Source organism: Cebus imitator, unplaced genomic scaffold (assembly GCF_001604975.1).
Source record: "Cebus imitator isolate Cc_AM_T3 unplaced genomic scaffold, Cebus_imitator-1.0 Scaffold421, whole genome shotgun sequence".
NCBI classification, from domain to species: Eukaryota; Metazoa; Chordata; class Mammalia; order Primates; family Cebidae; genus Cebus; species Cebus imitator.
In genome coordinates, this window is record NW_016107736.1 from 1426145 (window position 1) to 1447853 (window position 21709).

The window sequence follows — 21709 nt, forward strand, 5'->3', positions numbered from 1 at the left end:
AGGGAGAGATAATTTGAACATCCAGTGAAACTAAGTGTCCAAAGGGAAAATTCCAGGAATATCTTAACATATTCAAGCCCAATGCTTCAGTAGGTAGTATCTTAGACATACAAACTTAAATACAATGATCCATTAGGAAATGACTCTATTTTAAATTTTTGAGCCTTTGACTCATGCCATTTTTTGAGTATGCAGTACCTTGCTTCTCCTTCTCCATCTCTGAAAACTGCAGCATCGTTAATTAGAAACAAAACAAAACAAGCCTTCCATCCCCCTAGGGGAACCTGATTAACCAAACAATCCATTGTTTCATCTTCTGCCCTCCCACAGGTCTTTACTTGTGTCTCCATTAGAGCACACATTTTACTATGTTTGCATTCTCTTTCATTGCTATGACTTTCTATTTTCAACAGTAGGCTTAATAAGGATAGGGCTCTGCCTTACTCAGCGTCAGTTATCCTCACAGTATCCAATATGGCCCTTTATACACTGTGGCCCTTGGATGTTTGCAGGGTATTTATCTGGGGACACTCCTAAAATGAAATCTTTGGCATGTGATTATCTTTTCATTTGCAATTTGACCTCTGACTTTTGGCAAAAGGGAGATTATATTCAATAAACTGACAAATGTTAACATAGGTATGAAATTTTAAGTCAATTCCTATTCTCACGTGAGTAACATAATAAAAACTTTCCAAAGACAAAACTGAGATTTTCTTCTCTCAACTGGAGAAAGCTCTCTGGGTTGCAGAACAGCAATTCTTGAAAGAATATGAAGTTATACTCAAAGAATAGTTGGTATTAGCCACACACAGAAGGATGAATATCAGTGGTATACATAAATCTGATTCTAGAAGCACATCTGGAATCACCATTAACCAGAACCACATGATTACTGTGTCCTGGAGCATCCAGGATGATTTCAAACTCTAATGCAAAGATGAGAGGTCTTGAAGAGCCACAGTTTGCATACCACTCGGCTGTAAATTTCTTTTAATTTCATTGCACTAAATACATATAGAAATACACAATTCAACCAGGCATCAGGCTTAACCATGAGCATTAATGTTAAAATTACAGGGATTATTACTGACTAGACAGGAGGTTACATAAATAAGGCCTGGGATTGATAACAAGCTCTAACTATAAAATATTCATTTGGAAAGGGGGAAAAGGCCATACAATGAAAGAAAGACAAAGACTCTGTTAATATATAAATGATAAGACAGGTATCCTAATTTATTCAGGCCATTATTTAATCAAACCCACATAGGGCACTTTGAAGCAATAGACGCTGAGAGCCTCATTTTATGCTATCCATATTAGAGGCAAAATAAAAGGATGTCATTCTAGTACTTTCAGAAATAAATGCCTTTGGTTAGAATCTAAGGCAGCAGTCCCTTATAGCAAATATCGAACCATCACGGGTAATGTTATGGTGAATCTTTAGCACACTTATTAAAATGCATTGGATTAAAACAAAATTGATTTGCTCATTGCCTATCTTTCTTCTAGATGCGGAACTCCAATTAAAATCAATAGGTTTGAAGCTTGTAAGCACAGCACTAAATTATTAACACCATGAGTTCTTTTAGAAAATTAACACTGATTGAAAAAGTGGAATTTTACATAGACTTACCTTTTCATTCTTAATGAGAAAGTGGCTGCAGAATAATTTCCCTCCAACATTTTCCTCCTTAATCAAATCTATATTCTGAACGAATTTAATCAAACAGTATTTATTAAGAGTTACCCAATGGAATTGTAGAACTAGGGAAAATTATCTCTTGGGTCCTGCTGGCTTTAACATTTTATGATCAAAAGAAAATAATACTGATGGCATGATGGCATCAATAGCAAATTATTTTAATCATGGCAAAAAGAGAGGAGGTTATTGAATAAAAGAATGGTCTCTAATTTTTCAATAATCACCTTTTAATTTCCCCAAAGTGAAAAATATCATCAAAGTCTGTGTTTATGTGTGTACGTATGTGTACAGGGTTAAACAAATGCTTATTGTTAGTTTTTGTTACCCTAATTCTTTAAAGATTCGGAACAGTGCATTAGTAAATAAGAATACACTTAAAATGGTAAGTGTGGGTGTGTGTATGTGAAATAGTTGTACCTGAAAATCTAAGAAGAACTATTACAAATGAGCATAAAAGCTCTGTACTGTGCACCACAATACAGTCAATATATGTGAGAAAGTGGCTTACATTAACAATACAGGGCTGAGATTTGAGCAATCTCATTGACAATTTTATTATTGCTATTCCCTTTCCTTTGCACAGGGAGTACCATTCATTTTGGGGAAAAGGCACTAAATGTTGTCATATTTTCATTTTCCCAAATAATTCCAGATTAGAAGACTCTTCTACTTGTGGATTAATCTCCTCTTGAAGGTTCCCAATTTTTTTTGAACTAAAATTTCTGAAACCTATCTCCATCTCACCCCGTTGTCCCCATTGTCGTAGCACTTGTAAATATTTTAATTCCTATCTCCAGAGGTACAAATTCACCTGTTTTTACACTCATTGATCTGTGCTGACATTGCTGAAATTACCAAAGCACAAATGAAATGTTTGACAAATTAAATGTTCAAATAAAGAAGAAAATGCTACTGAAATTATGAGATATCTACTAATGAGCTGAGTCTTTTAACAAATATTTCAAACGTGAAGCAATTTCCATTGTCTCCACACAAATATGACTAAGATAATTTTTGCTACTATAAATACAAAGCATATTAGTTGATATTTACAGTCTTTGTCTATTTAGCAATCAATTTAACAAAACTGCAATTCTCCAACTGGGATAATCAACATCTAATACTAAATCTGAGTACATGTAAAAAGCTAATCATTTTCCTTAAAAAAAAAAAAATGCTATGTAGTCTGTTTAGGAACTTTAAAAAGCAGTAAGATTTTAGAACCAGAAGTCACCCTTATAAAATATTTGGCTTTTTATTTTATAGTGAGTGATTTGTAGCTGGGGGTGGAGTGGGGAGGGCAATGACAAATAAGTAACCTCAGGATGGAGATAAATGACAAAGTTCCTTAATTAGTTCTTAAATTGCCATAGCCAAAATCAGCTTGATGAGCAATGCTAAGTAATTAAAATGCTTTGAACAGTGCCTACCAAAAAAGACCGGTGATCTACAACTTGAGGTGGCTTGTACCTTATCATTTTACAACCCCAACCAGAGAAAAAGTACCATTCATCAAACAAATCCTCACTGCCCACTCCAAAAGGACTCATAAAACATTTTGGAAAACACTACCTTAGAATTTCCTTTGTTCTTTCTTGCCTTGGCTAATTTAATTTCATCCCTTTCTTTCTCTTCTTTATCCCCAGTCTGAAAGCCACCTCAGCTATCTAGCACTGCCTTTCCTGATCATCTCAGCAAGCCTGGCTTGACTCATCTTTTCTCAGAATTTCTACTCAGGCTAGTAGAGAGCCGCTGAAAGCTTTCAGCAGATGAGTAAAAAAAATAAAGGTTATGTTTTAGGTAACTGCATCCTGTCTATACACAGCCTCAAGTCTACTTAATGACAAAAGAATGGCGTGACAAAAGAAGGGATGATGTCTGATATTTTCCAGAAAAAAAAATACTGATAGAACTTTGTGATTAACTGAATATGGAGATGAAGGAAATCAGCAGCAAACTGCAAATAATGCCTGATGGTTATTTTCTTTCCCTTGATAATTCTGTAACATACAATACATTTTTATGGTGGATGGCACCTCCCCTACTAAATCAGGTAGTCAAGTGGCATTGATAGAGGCTGATTATTTCATATGCTATGATCTAATAATTTCAATGCATTTTTGATTAAGTATTATTCTCCTTACTTCTGACAAGGTGCCTGAGACGTTAATTGTAGGGTGAAGACACTTACTCAGTACAAGGAGGAAACAAATGTGATTATATCTGACACTTAACACTCCTTATTCACATTCCTTCTCTAATAGATGTGGCCATCTAATTTTAAATACCGATAAGAGCAATTAAGGCTCTCCCCTGTCCTCCCTTATATTACTTTATAAAATTCACTCACTTTTATTTTCTTTCTCTAGAAACTGAGAAAAATATTAAAATGTAACTGCACGCAAACATATAAATGTAATTTATCATTCACTGTCATTACCAATACAACATTCTGTGAAATTCTGTGGTTAAAGTGTATCTCTAAAAAGCAAACAAAATATATCTGCTTATTTACTCTGATCTGAGGTCTTTCCTAGAATTAGGCATCACGATAATGGAACCAATAGACAAGTCAGTTACCTTAGTAAAGCAAAAATCTTTTCTATTATCATACTATATCCACAACCTCAGTGACAATACTGCAAAATGCTTTCTTTCTTTAGATCAGTAATTCTCAGTCGGGCTCAATGCCCCAAGGCAGGGGTTGGCAAACCTTTCCTGTAAAGGGCCAGATACTAAATATTTCAGGCTTTGTGGGCCAGGTACACTTTCCAGTCTCTGAGTCTCTGTCACATCTTTTTTAAACAACTCTTTTAAAATGTAAAAAATATTTTTAGCTTTCAGGTCTCACATGACTAGTTTACAGACAGTATTTGGCCCTTAGCTGTAGTTTGACCACTGCTACCCTAAAGAATCTTTGTATGTAAAAAGTTAACTGCTCTCTGGTACATCTAGAATTGGGCTTCCTTATATGTCCTTCTTGAGAGAACTGAGAAGACAGTAACTCAAAATCGTTTTCTGTTTTATGGTTCAGATGAGGAATTCTGGTTGAGAAAGGCTGCAATCAATTAACAAAGCTCCAAAAGCACTACCGGAAGATAGTAGATGATTATTATTTTCCAAAAATACAGGCAATCAAAATATTTGCCAGGGAGAACCTAAAAATCCAAAATTTCAAATAACTTCGCTTTTGTCCAAAGCATAAGCCAAACATTATAGCCTTACTACCTCTTAGCAGAAAACAAATTACACACAGTAAAAACATAATTACACATTTATGCTTCAATTAAAAATTATTTACATCAAATTAAAAAAATTACCTGGAATGAGTACCTGATCCCTTAGATATATAAATTGTTGTGTGTACCCTGTCTTTTGCAAATAATAACTTAGTCCCAACTCCTGAATAAAATCTTAAAACTCAGTTTTAAAGTTTAAGGATTACCTATGCAATCCCTTTACATTTGCAGAGAAGCACATAGGGAATTTCACAGTATAGTGGGACAGCACACACTACATTCTTCATTCATTCTACTAGTTAGGAGGAAATCATTTAGTGTGCTATCAGGAAAAAAAAAAATATCAAGCTCTGGAAGTATCAAGCCACTTGGTCATATTAAATAAGAATATTCTTTCACAATGAACAGATGATCTTTTCAGTTAAAGAAATTTTTTAAAACTATCTAAAATGTGCTTTATCTTTCAACCAAGATCACACCTATACTGTAATTTCATGATGCATTACCATCAAAAATACACACCAGGGTAATCAAATTAAAATACTTCTAGTTATACAGATTGAGCCAGAACCCAGGCATGTGGGTGGACAAAAGGAGAGAACTGTCTCTAACCTGGAACAGGATGCAGAAAAGAGTGGTTTTGTTGTTGCTGTTGTTTTAGTTTTTTTAAGCGTGAAGACATATATACCTTTTAAACCACTGGAAAGTTAAAAGTGAATAATATAAACAATGCAGTATTTCATATCTGTAAATATTCCTAGAAAAAAGTAATTGGACTACTACTATTTAGAACTCAGCCAAAACATAAATCAAGTAATGCTAAAAAGTCATGAGGCAAACTTATTTTAGAGTATATATCAGATGATACACAGCCTTGAAATGCTCCACATAACTGTTTTAATCATTCCCTAAAGGAGACCTTTAATGCCAGAACCTACTGAAAAAAATAACAATGATATTTTAAAGTAAGTCTCCTCTTTAGCTCCCTGCTCACCACAAAATAGCAGTTCAAATTAGCCAAGTAAAATCAAGTGACAGATATTCTGGCATCTTTCTTTATTAATGAAAGGTATTCATTTTGGCTACCAACGGAAAAAAAAAGGCCACCTAAAATGACTTTAAGTGTCTAGAAACAATTGGCCCAATACAGATTCTACCAAAATTGCACATCATAAATAGAAAAGCAGCTAAAATCACCATTCCCATTATGCCAGATATTTTCCCCAATTTTTATAAGCTTCCTGTCAACCAAAAAGACTCTTTAGACATTTTCTTGCCATAACAAATTAATTATATAAACGTCACTTTTATCACAAAAGTCACACACAACAAGAAAAAATGAATTACTATTACCTCCCCAATTTCCTTTTCTGTTAGTTTTTTCTCATCTCTGCAGAAAGTAGAGAAATTTCCCATTCTAAACAAATACAGAAAGAATTCTGAATCTTTAAAGCAAAGAATTACTTTTCCCCTTCCTTGGAAATACTGTTTTTCTGTTCTTCCAGAGTCCACCACCTTTTCCCTCACCTACATTTTCTGTTTGCTCATGAGGCAGCAGTAATCCTCTGTTATTATGAAATTCTACCTTCCCTAAGCAGAGTTTACACCGCAGCCTCCAAAAAACGATGCCTGAACCTCAGCAGATAGAAGATCCATAGCAACAGCAGTAATAGTTCTTTTTTTTTTTTTTTCACTTGCTATTACCAAAAATCACAGTCCAAAAAGACGACCATGGAGGTGTCACCTATGCTAAAACCTCAAAATTGATTCATTAACTAGTTGAATCCCACGTTTTCATTTTGTGTGCCCTTTGAGAAGCCTGTGACAGAATAAAAAAGATCTTTCAATGACAGTCACCATTTTTCATGAAGAGATAAATAGTTTAAAAAAAAAAAAAAAACAACAGCTCTCCGGGTACAAGATTTTGTTTGTCACAGAAACAGAATTCAATGCCTGGTCCCTTCTATTCTCTATCCCTTAGAATCTATAGTGTTAAGTACTTATAACAATTTGAGCTTCAAAATAAAAGCTTAGACAATAATGACAAGTTTCTGTGAAGTAGCAGTCATTTGTTTACTGCCCACATATCTCTGATGTTACTAACACGTAAACAGATTAATATTTATCAAAAGCAGTTCCTTTAATGCAATGATTCTCTGTAAGACTATTCTACAGGAGAAATTAAGCAAAGAATTGAAAATCTTCATAAGTATACTACTAGATAATGTTCAATTCAGTCCTAATTCGCTAAAACTGCTTAACATTGGTATTGAATTTCATTAAAAGCCATTTCCCATTATCTGTACTCTGTATGTTATAGACTGCTGTGAGTTCAATTTCTTCAGAAATACTAAGAGTTTAAATAGCAAAGGTAGAAAGAACTAGCCACAATAAACTTGCAACATGTGTTACAATAAAAATGCGTCATATGTAAAATCCTGATAATGCTATTATATATTTAGACACAGATACATATTCACGTTTTTACCTTCCAGTATATGAGGTTTTAAATGAGGTAGAGAATTCTATATATTTTCCACATAATAAAAATACTTAGCAAGTCCATGGACACCACAATTTTTACTGAATACGTATTTTTTACATAAATTACACTGATATCCTTTAGTTTGTAGACCTTCTTAAATGACACTTTCAAATGATATTTTTCTGCGCCTTGAACTTATCGACCATTCCGTTACTCATTTTTATTTTGACAATGCATTTTTCTGCTTTTAAAAAACAGTTATATCTACTATTAGCATAGTTTATTAAAAACTCTATAGGCAAATGTTGAGCCTTATTTTTTAAAAAATAGATTAAAAGTATTTTCAAACGTAAAATATACTTCATGGGCAATATACATTGAGAGTGCATATATACATTCATTCATCTACCCATTTATCTATCATTTTCCCCAACAAAAACTTTGTAATAAAGTGTGAGGTATAAGGTAAACATATCAGCATTTTTACATCCAAGTAAGTTTAATTCCCTGAACAGGAAGAAAGTCACTTAGGGATTCTAGTGGTAATTAAATGTGGCTTAAATTACTATTATTATTTTGAGAGAGAATTCACCCTGTCACCTAGTCTGGAGTGCAGTGGTGCGATCTCAGCTCACTGCAACCTCTGCCTCCAGGGTTCAAATGATTCTACTGCCTCAGCCTCTTGAGTAGCTAGTATTATCGGTGTAAGCCACCACGCCCCGCTACTTTTTATATTTTGAGTAGAGGTGGGGACCATGTTGGCGAGGCTGGTCTTGAACTCTGACCTCAAGTGATCTGCCCACCTTGGTCTCCCAAAGTGCTAGGATCATAGAGGTGAACCAGGGAGCCTGGCCAAAATTTTTTAAGAGGATATTTCATCACATGCTTTTGCACATCCTCATTGGTGGCAAATCTTTGATTCTAAAGGATGGACTTGTTTTTGTTGGTTGTGTGTTCATTTTGGAAATTGAAAAGTGATTTAAGTCCAAAGCTGGTGAATTAGGTGCGTAAATCAAGTTTGCTCACATTGTTTGGTGTTGTCCTACTTGCTTCTCTTATTTTCAGTTCTAATCCTCTGTTTGAACTAAACTCAGAGCTTTCCTACTAGGCACCTGTTGGCAAACGATAATATACGAATCTGACAGGTATAGAGAATATTTCAGAGAGCAGAAAGACCATTTAGGAAGTGGTTTGATATTTCTTTAATGATTCAGAAGTAACTTCCTCTCTCTTCCAGGAATTTACATATGTAAACACAAATTGGCTTTGAAATAGCTGCAGTCAAAGCTATTAAGTCTGGTTTGTTTGTGTTTTCCTTTTGGGGTGTAATAATAGTTCTAAAAATCTCTACCTGTGGGGGAAATATTGCTACTTAATGGTATTTAAGATACTGCTATTTATATCACTTGAGCCAAGTTGCACTTTAGCAACTATAAGCATAAACAGATCTCATGTTCTTAATAAGGGTCTGCCTTTGAAGATAAAAGCATTAATAGCTGTTTACTACAGTAAACACTTAACCATACTGAGCATGGTAACATAATTCCACAGAAATGTTCTATTTGTAAGAATTTGTCATCTAAGGGGCTTATCCAGACCAAATAAATAAATAAAACAAAATAAACAATAAATTATTATAAAATTATATAACAATAAAATGAAATCAATAAATAGAAACTGAAGGAGGTTACTTCAGCACACATGGGCCAGTGATAACTACCTGACGATGAGGACGGGTGTTTGCTAAGTCACAAACCTAACTGGATCAAGGAAAACATAAGTCATGGGTGACCGTGAGATTCTGGAAGCTGTAGAACTTAACACAAAATTGAGTTCACCTTCTTGGAAAGGTAACTGAAAATCTTGTTGTTTTCATCTCTCACAATTTCATCTACTCTCTTCACATAAGATTTGCCAATATCATTTGACCCAGAAATCCCATTACTGGGTATATACCCAAAGGATTATAAATCATTTTATTATAAAGACACATGCACACATGTTTATTGCAGCACTGTTTACAACAGCAAAGACTTGGAACCAACTCAAATACCCATCAATGATAGACTGGATAAAGAAAATGTGGTACATATACACCATGGAATACTATGCAGGCATAAAAAAGGATGAGTTCATGTCCTTTGCAGGGTCATGGATGAAGCTGGAAACCATCATTCTCAGCAGACTGACACAAGAACAGAAAACCAAACACTGCGTGTTCTCACTCATAAGTGGATGTTGAACAATGAGAACACATGGACACAGGGAGGGAAACATCACCCACTGAGGCCTATCAAGGGATGGGGGGCTAGGGGAGGGACAGCAGGGGGTGGGGGATTGGGGAGTGATAGCATTAGAAGAAATATCTAATACAGATGGTGGGGAGATGGATGCAGCAAACCTCCATGGCACTTGTATACCTCTTAAGAAACCTGCACGTTCTGCACATGTACCCCAGAACTTAAAGTATAATTTTTTTAAAAAAAGATTTGCCAATCTCCATCTCCTCTCTTCAACGAACGCGTTACTGATTGTGTCTGCCTGAATGTGTGACCAGCACTTCAAATTCAACATTCCCCAAAATGTACCCATTTTCTTCCAAACTCAGCCTTATCTCTGACTCTACTCTTCTCTCATCATGTTTTTTCTCTTCTCTTATTTAAGGGATCGCCAATGTCTGTTGAAGTCATCCTTGAGTGGTGCTTAAAGTACTCCCCAGAACCAGCAGAGCAGCTGAGAACTCTTGAGAAATGCAAATTCACAGACTTTACCTCAGATCTATTCAATCAGAAACTCTGGGGCTGGGGTGTTGTAGTGAGTGTTTTTGCAAGCCCTCTAGGTGCTTCTCATGCATGCTCCAGTTTAACCATCACTTTCCTAGATTAAACCCTTATCAATTAAGCCTCCAGCCTTCCCTTATCTCCAACCTAGCCTGTTAGGTTTCCAACAGCGGAATGTACTGTTCCAAAACAAATAAACGAGGTTATTCCATCATTCCACTATCTCTGGGGAAGGGAGGGGGGACCTCTTTGTTATGGACTGAATAAAGAATAAATGTCTCAATCGAGGCCTTTTACGATCTAGCCCTAACAATTTATACCGATAGGTACCTACCTCAATTCTCTCTTATACAAGGAACCTGTGTGCGCCCCCTTGTGCCTTTTCTCCTGTTTACCTTCTACTCTCAAGATCTGTTGAAGGCCATCCTGCCAAGAAGTAATGTAGTGGAGTACCAAAACAGGAATGCCTAGCAGAAAGGTATTCTATAAATGATAGTTTCCTTTCTTACTCCAGTCTTCCTTGGGATGGACACTTCTACATCAGATTCTGTCTTATTTGGGATTCATTACTATTACTCTGCATTGTTAGATTTCTAAATGTGTAGGTGTCTAGTCACTCTGGTTAGAGTATAAATTTCTTGAGCTCAAGGACTCTCTAATATTTTTTGTATTTCAAAGATAGGCAGCAAGCACTCTGTACTACCCAAAGTAGGCCTCCCAAACTTTGCTGCTAATAATTTTCTGGCTTAAACCACGTAAATTCAGTGTGTAAAAACATTAAACCTGGGTCACCACTGTCCAAGCTGGGAAAATCCAATATATTACCATTTACTGACAAGCACATAAGAAGGTTCACTGCTAAGTTCAAACAAAGGATTTGAATTAAAACTAGAGACACAAACAGGACCCTAATTAATGAGTTTGCTAAGTGTTCTTCCCTTGGGGTCAGTAGCACTTAAAAAGCATACATTTGAAATACGCTTCTTTCCTGAGGCTGTCAGATACATTGTCTTTAGTCTCTTTAACCACAACAGGTCAAAGTTCTATTTTCTGGCATCATACTTAGTAGCATGTGTGCATGCTTTGCTGATTGGTTTCTTTTGTGCTTCTGCTTAAAGTTAAGGCAGGCAGCAGGAAATTGAGATCAGGGAGTTTAGAAACTTTCCCAGCTCTAGTGGGCAGCAATAACCATGAGGCAGAGGCTTTGGGAAGAAATTCTGACTTTATGGTTTCTATTGGCTCAGCTCCCCCAAACTGTCTTGCATTAACAACAACTTATGCTCCACCTGATTATCTATATTGCCCATCTCTCCCCCACCACCCACTGCCTTGTTATTTATACTATAGTGCATCAAGCAGTCAAGCCTAGCTTAATATAACATACTGTAAAGTGATATGTCCCAAAGCCAATGGTTTAGTGGAAAGCTGAAGGTGGGGAGAAGGGTTAAAAAGAGACTAACAGAGCAACTCAAAAATGCATTTTCAAAGAAAAATCTGGATGCTTCTAGATGTTCTTGAAGTATTTCCTCCACCTGCCAAAAATCCACTCCTAGGATCGTGTTACCAGGCACTATTGAAACCTGGTAGAGTAATTCACTAGCATGCTTAGACATTTCCTAACACATGTAGTGTGGTACATATTTCGAATTCAGTAAAACTTCATTAGGTTGATACCGGGAAGCTTTTTGTATAATTCAAAGCAACTGTTAATTCTTTGGCTAGACACCCTATTGTTATGTAATAAACTGAAAAAAAAATTGATGGTTGATTTGAACTCAACAGGTTTCAGTCATTTGTATTTTAAATTAATAGGTTTGTACTTGTACAGATTTCTTTTCCCCATTTTTTCTTTAAGAGGTATAAGGGGGAGAGGGAAAACTTTAAAACACTGCTAACAATACACAATCTCTGTTACAAGGATCACAAAGAAATGTTGAAAACTTTTTCTGTAAACATTTTTAATGAGAAAAAATGCAAAAACACAATGCCTTTGATTTCCTCAATGGCATATTTTTTTAAGATGCTTGAAAAAAAAAAAAAAAAAAGAGAGAGAAAGTTAACATGAAAAAGATAATTAGACTATTTTCAACTCTTTCATCTAAGCTGTCTACAGTTTTGTTTACTCTGGGGCCCAGGGAGTATGAACCACAGTTTTGTTCTAATTTTGCCAGACTATCCAAAGCTATGACATACCAGTGGTTAATCTGATATTTTAAGACACAAATCATTCTAACCCGTGATGCTATGATAAATGGAGGAAACGAAAGGCCAGCAGGCTGCTGTCAGAGAAAGGCTGGAACAAGTCCAGAAAAGCCTGAAGGGGAGTTCTCAGATGCATCCTGTAGCTCTATCCCCAGTAAGGTATATACTAGTGATGGGTGGTAGGGAGAAGCGGGCAGGAATGGAGGACGGGGTCTGTTCCATATATAGGTTTTCTGGTTTCTTTGAATGTTCATGTCAGGTTATTTGCCTGTCATACGTGGTTTTAGGGAGGGACAACAAAGAGGATCATGGGTAGAGTTGGACATCAATGTGCCCATAGTTTGATTTTTAAATTCAAATTTGAAGGCATTTTCCTACAGAATCACTCTATGTCATAGGAGTGTTGAGAGAAATTAGTTAATATCCTCAGTAAATATTTTATTTCTACAAACATTAATTCAAAGATGTGGTTCCTGCCATCTAACACTTTAGTCTAAAATAGCAGATGGCCAAGTGAGAAATGCACAGAAGATAGGGTCAAGAACAGATAGAGAAAATGTGGTATGTATACACAAGGGAGTACTATTCAGCTGTAAAAAGAGGATGAGATCCTGTTATTCACAGCAACATGAACAGAACTGGAGCACATTATGTTAAGCCAGGTACAGAAAGATAAATACCACATGTTCTCACTCATATGTGAAAACAGATACTAGAATTGTGAGTATTAGAGCCTGAGAAGGGAAGCAGGAGGGGAAGATGTAGAAAGATTGGTGAACTGACACAAAATTACAGCTTGACAGGAGTAAATTCTGTTCTTCAGCACTGTAGGGTGAATACAGTTAATCATAATTTATTGTGTATTTTCAGAAAGCTAGAAGGGAGGATTTGGAATGTTTGCAGCACAAAAAATTATAAATATTTGAGGTGATGGATATGCTGATTACCCTTATTTGATCATTAGACATCATATATACGTATTGAAATATTACTCTCCGTTGGGTACAATGGCTTATGCCTGTAATTCAGCACTTTGGGAGGCCAAGTGGGCTGGATCACTTGGCCCCAGGAGTTTGAGACCAACCTAGGCAACATGGTGAAACCCCATATTTACAAAAAAATACAAAAATTAGTCAGGCATCGTGGAGACCGCCCATAGTCCCAGCTACTCAGGAGGCTGAGGTGGGAGGGTCACTTGAGCCTGGGAGGTTGAGGCTGCAGTGAGCTGTGACTGTGCCACTGCACTCCAGCCTGAGTGACAGAGTGAGACCCTGTCTCCTAAAAAAAGGAAATATTACTCTGTATCCCATAAATATGTATAACTATTACATATCAACTAAAATAAAAGGAAAAAAAGAAGGGGCCGAAATTTTAGTTCGCTATATTGTATTGATTTTTGTTCTTTTAAAAAATGAGTTACATTTTGCCATTCCTTCAGAGACACTGTTTTACATGTACCCGTGGTGGAAATTCTTTGAGTCTTAATTGCGAGAAATGAAAGGAATTTGTTATATTATACCTAATAATACTGTTATTTTTTGTTCACCTAACACCATTTTTCTAGCAACAAATAAAACCAGTAAAACCACTACTCTTTTAGAACACAGAACTCAGTTAAACACTGCTATCAAGATATCTGAAATTCTACTATTGGATTTCCATTTCTTAAGGAAATGGAAAATGTGAATAGCCATGGAGAAGTAATGTACTGAGCCATTAATCAAAAGCATCTCAGTATGAGTGAAATTATCAGATTCTTTCTAATTTGACAGTTCAGACAGGAAAGTATTTACACGGTTGTTTTTTGGTGAGTGGGAGGGCAGAGGGAAGAGACAAGAAATAGATACATCCAAATCACCAGTGAGAGGACCCTGAAGAGCCATGGGAAAGCACAAGTAGAAGGAAGGAGAAAAGGAGAAGAGATGAGGAGAGACACAAATTTGTCTGAAATCATCCATGTTTACTAAGAAAGCAATGAAGCTCATTTTTCTCTCAAAGTCTGTGGAAAGCAAGGGAACGAGAGCGTCGGTGTATGTAGACAGATGATTAGTTACAAGTATATGTTGCTAGACATACCACACATAATAAATGAAAATCATTTAAATAAGTATAGAAAGTCTACATTGTACACACACAAATTAGTCTTTATGGTCTACAGAATGCAAGCATTGTACAATATTTTTAAAGAAACAGAATTTTAAACAGTTAGAAAAGTCCACTCTATAGTATAGTGATTAGCCAAGACTTTCACATATAATTCATACCTAATGGTATAAAGAAAAGAGAAATTCATGGTCCCTGTCTTCAAGAAATATGCAACCTTGTTTGGGAGACAAGTATATGTAATTAGAGAAAATCTAAGGCAGTATAGACATCATGGACTAAACTGTCTACTACTGACAATAGAAATATTAGATGCTTGGAAATGGAAGAGATTTCTATAGCCTGGGACATTCAAAGTTCACCAAGAAGGTAAGACGGAGGACCATGAAAATCAGGTAGAATTTGGCCAATCATTGATTATTGAACTGTGACTGGCATGGTAGAATTAAAGGGATTTCTTGTTGGGAAGTAATGGGAACTAAGTCTAGATCTACAGAGAGGAGCCATATAACAGAAAGCATGGAAAGCTGAGGGGAGGGCTTTGGATCTCATTGGGGGTGGTGCGAGGTGGTGAGTGGGTTTCAAAAGAAAAATGTGGGTTATCATGCAGGAGAGGCATGAGATAATGACAGTGTTTTCATGTGATTAGCCAAGCATTGTTTTGCAGGATGAACTGCATAACACCTTTTACAAAGGAGCGCCAACTCCACAGATGATAGTTAATTCATCCTAATAACCTCTCATTGAGGCAAAGGAAATGCAGCTTTGATTATTCCCCATTTTGTAGATGATTTGCTCAAGGTCACTGAATAAATGAAAAGCAGAATAAAAAATACAGTATCACAATGTTCATGGTTTCTAAGTACCAGCTAAATTATATTCTCTCTTTTTCTGTGACTCAAGCAAGGGAAGTTACATGATGATGGACCTTTGTACTCAAGTGCCATTTCTAAGCTCTCATTACTGTTGAAGGCACGTGTCCTACCATACCCAATTCCTGTTTATTCTCCCTACAGTCCCTACTTCCCTGGTGTCAAAAGTTCTAACTACTCCCGCCTTCTCTCAGCTAACAGTCTTAGATTATTTTGCTCTAGCTGGTCTTCTGCCATTAGCATTAGCATATTCAACATCTCTACATCAATATTCAACAACAAGAACAATAATTTGGGTTCATCAACGCAAAGCAATGCTTTCCACCTCAAATTGCAAATCTGATTATCCCCTTAGGGAGGTGTAAGGGAGTTAACTCCATATACTGGACTCTGGTACAAACCTGAATTTTTTCTCCAATGTAGGTTTCCAGATGACTTTAAATAAACAATCCCCCCCCTCCTGCCGCCATTAACTCTCTCTAACTTGGCACATTTTCTTATCCTTCCATACATCTTAAAGCCATCCCTCCTCTTCTTACAACCTATGTGTCCTGTCTCATGAGGGCCCTCACTTCCACATATTCTTTCTGGCATAATGAACGTCTCCCTCCTTGGTGTGTCTACTCCTTCATTTTCAAGTGAAGTGCCTAGCATAGAGTAGATGCTCAGTAAATATCTGATGAATGACCAAAGCTCCATCTTCAACTACTTGTTGGACATATTTACTTTCTCATCCCATTGTTACCACAAAATTCTCAAGTCTAGAACAGAAATTCTTAACTTCCTACCAGATCTGCCACTTCCCCATTACATTCCAATCTCTTTCAGACAGATCCCAATTCTCCCAGTTCCCCCATATTCAACACCACAAAGTCTTTAACTTTTCCTTTTGAAACTAGATAATTATTAAGCCTGGTAATTAATTTTTTTCTTCATACTAAACATATGGAAGGGAACCTGTCCTTTGGAAGGCCCATTGTGTCTGTATAACTATGATTGTCCCATTGAAATAGCCTCTGTAGCGAAGCGCAGTAGCTCACGCCTGTCATCCCAGCACTTTGCGAGGCCAATGTGGATGGATCGCTGAGTCCAAGAGTTGGAGACCAGCCTGGGCAACTGTAAAATATTGTCTCTACAAAAAAACATAAAAATTACCCTAGCATGGTGGCGTGCACCTGTAGTTCCAGCTACTCTGGAGGCTGAGATGGGTGGACTGCCTGAACCCAGAAGGTCGCGGCTGCAGTCAGCCATAATCGCGCCACTGCACTACAACCTGGGTGACAGAGTAAGACCCTATCTCAAAAAAAAAAAAAAAAAAAATAGAAAATAAGAAATAGCTTCTGTGGATCAAACCACCCCTCATCTCTCAATCCTCCAGTTGGATTCATTCATCCAATTTTGAGATTTCTCTTCCTATATATAACTTGGTACATTGAGTTTCTCTCACTCAGAAATGTTTAATGGCTAGTTGGAAGGCCAAAATCCTTCCCTGACATTTAAGGACAGCCATGATCTGTACTCAATCTAGTTTTTCCGATGTTATCTCACATTATTTCTCTAGAGGAATTCTCTATGACAGCCCAAATGACTTTATCCTGTTCTCAAAGATTGTGTGTGTGTGTGGGTGTGCGCGCGCGTGCTCACAAATGTAGTGTACCCTTCCTTATCTATATTGTATACATACGTTCCTTGACTTAAAAGTGTGATTATGTTCCAATAAACCTATCATAAGTTGAAAATATTGTCAGTTGAAAAGGGATTTAATATAGTACACCCAACCTACTGAACATCATGGCTTAGCCTACCTTAAATGTGTTCACAACATTTACAGTAGCCTACAGTTAAGCAACATCATCTAACACAAAGCCTATTTATAACAAAGTGATGACTATCTCATGTAATTTACTGAATACTGTATGGAAAGTGAAAAACAGAATGGTTGTGTGAGCATCATCGTAAAGTCGAAAAATCCTACTCTACCTTTGCTCGGGTTTTTTCCTTGCTTGGAAATGCCCTGCCCAGAGTGCATCCTAACAAGACTTTGGGGTCAGCTTACTTTCTGGAAGCCTTCAATTCTTCCAGTCAGACACTTCTATTATACTCACAATGAGTTCACAGATTTTGCATTATTTGATATTTCATGTGCTAGCTTTAACAACTCAACAAGATTTTAAGATCTTTAAGTGTAAAACATGTAATATACTTCAGTATGCTTCCCAGAACCCAGTGATTATATTCACCAATGCTGGGCAATGTTTTCCACCATTTAGATAAAATTCTTCAAAACTGTTCATTAATCCTTAAACTACATTTCTACTTCTCATCTCAAATAACAACTATATTTAAACCATACCACCTTGGTCATATTTAAAGATATGTGAAGGCTAATTTTAAAGTTCTTTAGCAGAAGCTTTAAAACTTCTTTAACAAGAGACATAGCATAAAGCATAACATTTAATACTCTAACTCAACATTTAACTTTATTCTTCCACCAACATCTCATGAAAGATTTATTAACAATATTCTAAATGAAAATTTGTCCTCAGAAATACTATTGTAGGTTCTAAGGGGAAATATCTTAAAACTAAGTACAATTTATAGCTGAAAACTTCAAAGAAAACAGGTTTCAAATCATTAAAGGGTACATATTTAAGTGGAAAAAAAAGGTTTATTGGTTTTTTTTTTAAAGTTGTACTTTAAACATTTTCAAGGGTTCAGCTACTGGTATGGAAAATTCCTTTAGTTACACACTAAAAAGCAAGCACAAAATAAGTACAAAAAACTTCATACCCTCAACATTTGGTGTAATATGGCAAAAATGTTCATTACCACCATATTAAGAAATATCAACAATATGAGTTTGAATAACTAATTCATAAGGAAGAGTTTGAACTGGACCAAATCCTGGGTTTTCTTTCTTCACTCCAAGTTTCTTTTCTATTTTAAACTAGTGGCAACAGAAATTTCTTTGTTTGAAAGTCAGGAATGCTGGAAGTCTTAAGTGATAGAACAGGTAGCTGGTCTTCTACTTCACATCTCTCCTCAGAGGGAGAAAAAAATTGTGGATAAAGTAATTTTGTTTTTATTTCTGGAAAAATCATTTTTTCCCATCAATCTTCATAATTCTATAAAACAAACTGTTAAAAAGTTATAGGCTGGCCGACCACCTCACCCTGATTTGTGGAAACACCATACAGTAATTTCAAGAACACATGGCTAACTCAAGTTTTTTAAAAGTCTAAAAGTTGCTCCTAACGCTTTCATAAAATTCTAGGAGCATTTTACAAGCTCGCAATGGATTTCTGCATCTCATCCACAATATTTTGCTACATAACAATAACAGAAATAGTCTAGGTTCAAGAGTCACACTGCGTGCTCTCAAATTTATTATTAGGGTGTTGCACAATTTCAACTATGGAAAAAACTATGTGCTGCACAAAGTGCTTAAGAAGTATATTTAGAAAGAAAATGGGAATAAGAAGAATTTACCACTTCATTTAGATGAAGAGAATGACCAAATAATAATAATAATTCCTTTCTTCTTTGCTAACATTGAGATGTTTGCCCTACTCAAATTAAGCGGGACAAATTAATCAGAACTCAGAGGGCATACAGTGAAAGGCAGAGTTTGTAATTTAAAGTATGTGATTCACATTCGAATCCACATTAATTAAGATGTAAATATTCAAGAGATAGGCATTAAACAAGAGATCATTAAAGCAGGGAGCGGCACTCAGAAATACTGAACAGCAAGCAGTTCCTAAACCATATAAATTCAATAAGGTCAAGACAAATAAAGTAAAGATCGGAAACTATTTTCTCCTCAGCACACAGAGTTCCCCAGAATCACAAACTTCAGAACGGGAGGCACTCACTCTGCTGACGCACACACGCAGGCTCACGCACACAATGGAGCGAGAAGCATGGAGACCCTCAGAGACAAACCTCACATGTGCATCGTTCCACTCTCCATAGAATGGAAAGAAGAGCACGGTGGGAAAATGTCACTGTTTCCCAGATCAAACAGCAAAACTGTACTTAGTATTGCGAACTATGAATTCCCTTGATACAATCAAAGGCAGAACTGAATGAATGGGGTGTGGGGCAAGGTGTGTGGGGAAAAGAGGGGGGAAAGAGGGGGGAAAGAGAGGGGAGGCCGCCTGAGAGGAAGAAAGTTTGAGGCACTTTGCAAGGCCTGAATGGATTAATCTTTTTTTTTTAAGCCCTACTATTTCCTATTTCCTATTTCCCTTTCTCTCTCTCTATTTAATATACACTAACTTCCTGAGACTCAACCCAGACTTGCCCTAAATGCAGCTGAAATGTCTGATGTTTAAGACACACCAGGAGTTCTAGGTGCACAAATGATCCCTTTCTGGGAAATAATTTTAAAATCACTTTTGTGGGCATGCATAAAATGAGGACACTGCTAATAAGTAAATTAAGGCCCAAGTCTACAGTAAATATAAGCTATTTGCTACCCTAAACATTTTATTTCTGAACTTGAAAAAAGTTTGTTTTCACATTTTTAGATCATGAGGGACGAGGCTTTAGTGTTTTTAGCCTCTGAACTATTCATAAATGGGTTGTTTCGGCTACCTAGCAAAGGAAAAAAAAAAGTGAATACTTTAAAAAGTTGGTAGATAAGGATAACATTTAGCAGATAGCCTAAAGTGCACCGATTTAAAAGCATAACAGCATGAAAAGTTTTCCAACATAGCCTACCTTTAATAAAATGAAAATATAATGGGAGGGGGTTAGGCTGGGTAGACTTTGAGTAAGAAGTTGGGTCCCATGCAGTAGTCCCTTGTCCAGGACAAAAAGCTTACTTTAACCACATGTAAGTCATCTTGTGGGAAAGGCACGGAGTGGGGCTGGGAACTCATCACTTCAGCGACTCTGAACAGGACCAACATTTCTCGCTCCACATTATGGGCTGGGCCAGGTCGGGGAGCCAGACACAACTTTGCCCTTAAGCAGCAGTACCGAAAGGGAGAAAGAGGTCACCTCTCTCTCTTAGCCCTACGCACACAGGAAGAGCCCAATTCAATCCGCCGCCGACACCCCTGGTCTTGCCCCGCCCCAACTTGAGTGTGTGTTTGGGGTGGGGGTTGTAGGGCACTCACTACTCGCGTTTTACCCCACAAATTCCAAGGCACTTTCATGTCTCCGAGATTAAGTTTCCCCCCCAATCCCCAACCGTGCCAAGCTCCACAGGCGCAGGTGTCTGTGGCTCTGGCCTATTTTTATACCCCACAGCCGCCCTCAATCCCCACCTAGTTGCGCGCTCCAGTCCCGCCTCGCTTTCCCAGCGAAGAGCACCACCTAGCCTACACACCAGGAAACACCTCAAGCCCTACTCCCAGGTCACCTGGCTAGAGTGACCGGCCCAGCCCTCAGGGGAGCACTGGGGCCGTCCCTTGTCGTCGGTGCCGAGCGCCCCGGGCTCCCAAGCAGTCACGTGGGCGGCGGGGGCGGCCTGCGCTTCCTCACCTGCATCCCAGGCACTTGGACAGCCACCGGTGAGTGGGCCATGGAGGCGACTGTAGCCTCGCTCCGCTTCTGCGGCGGTGGCGCCTTGAGTTCGGACTGGCTCCTCCTCCAGGGGTAGTTCGGCGGCCCTCCCAGGCTTGTCGATAGGGGCCTGGAAGGACACACAGAAGTGGGGTTACTGGGCTGGCGGCGCGTAGCCCGGGCTGGGAGGTGGGCTGTTCGCGGCGCGGCTCCCTGGGACTCAGTCTACCTTTCTGGCGCCCGCCCGCCACTGAAGCAGCCGCCTCCGCTGCTGCTCCTCTTCCTGAACGCCGAGGGCTGTGAGTGGTGGTGGCTGGGACCTGGGCTCGAGTGATGCCGCTCCGCTGCGCCTCGCCGCTTTAGGAAGAGGAGGTGGAGGCGTCCCAGCCACCCGCCTGCTCGCCTGGCCCGGGAGGCGGCTGGGGGCGGTTCCGCCGTTGGCCCTGCCCCCGCCCCGCAGCCGGGCGGTGTCGCGGGAGCCAAGGCTCCAGGCAGCGAAGGGGTTTGGCTGGGTTTGCTGGAGTCTGAGAAGCTGGAGACTCTCCCGGCATGGGGTGAGGAGAACCCGGCGACCTGGAGACCTGGAACGCGGCTGGGCCTGGGAAGAGAATGGAAGAGTTTGGGAAACCCTGAGGGTGTGAGGGCGTCCTAGATGCGACCACGCTGCAGGCAGGCGTGCGAGGTTGGGGCACACGCACCCACGGAGACGACTTGAGTTGAAACTTGGGAGTGTTGGAAGTCTTTCTTTGCTCCCCGGCCTGGCCGAGGGCGGGATCACGGATAGCCGCGGAGTCAGCGCCCCCCCC

General features: G+C 38.3%; 1 protein-coding gene across 1 annotated transcript in view; it reads right to left on the bottom strand.

Moving 5' to 3' along the window:
- STK26 (serine/threonine kinase 26) overlaps positions 1–21317 on the bottom strand; it is a 52625-nt gene extending 31308 nt beyond the window's left edge. Inside the window, exons 1-2 of the mRNA XM_017509805.2 lie at positions 21133–21317; positions 20883–21033 (exon numbers count right to left, since the gene is read on the bottom strand). Coding sequence (XP_017365294.1) covers positions 20883–20924 — 42 coding nt within the window. The 5' untranslated portion in view covers positions 20925–21033; positions 21133–21317. The remainder of the gene's footprint in view (positions 1–20882; positions 21034–21132) is intronic.
- Between the last annotated feature and the right edge of the window lie 392 nt (positions 21318–21709).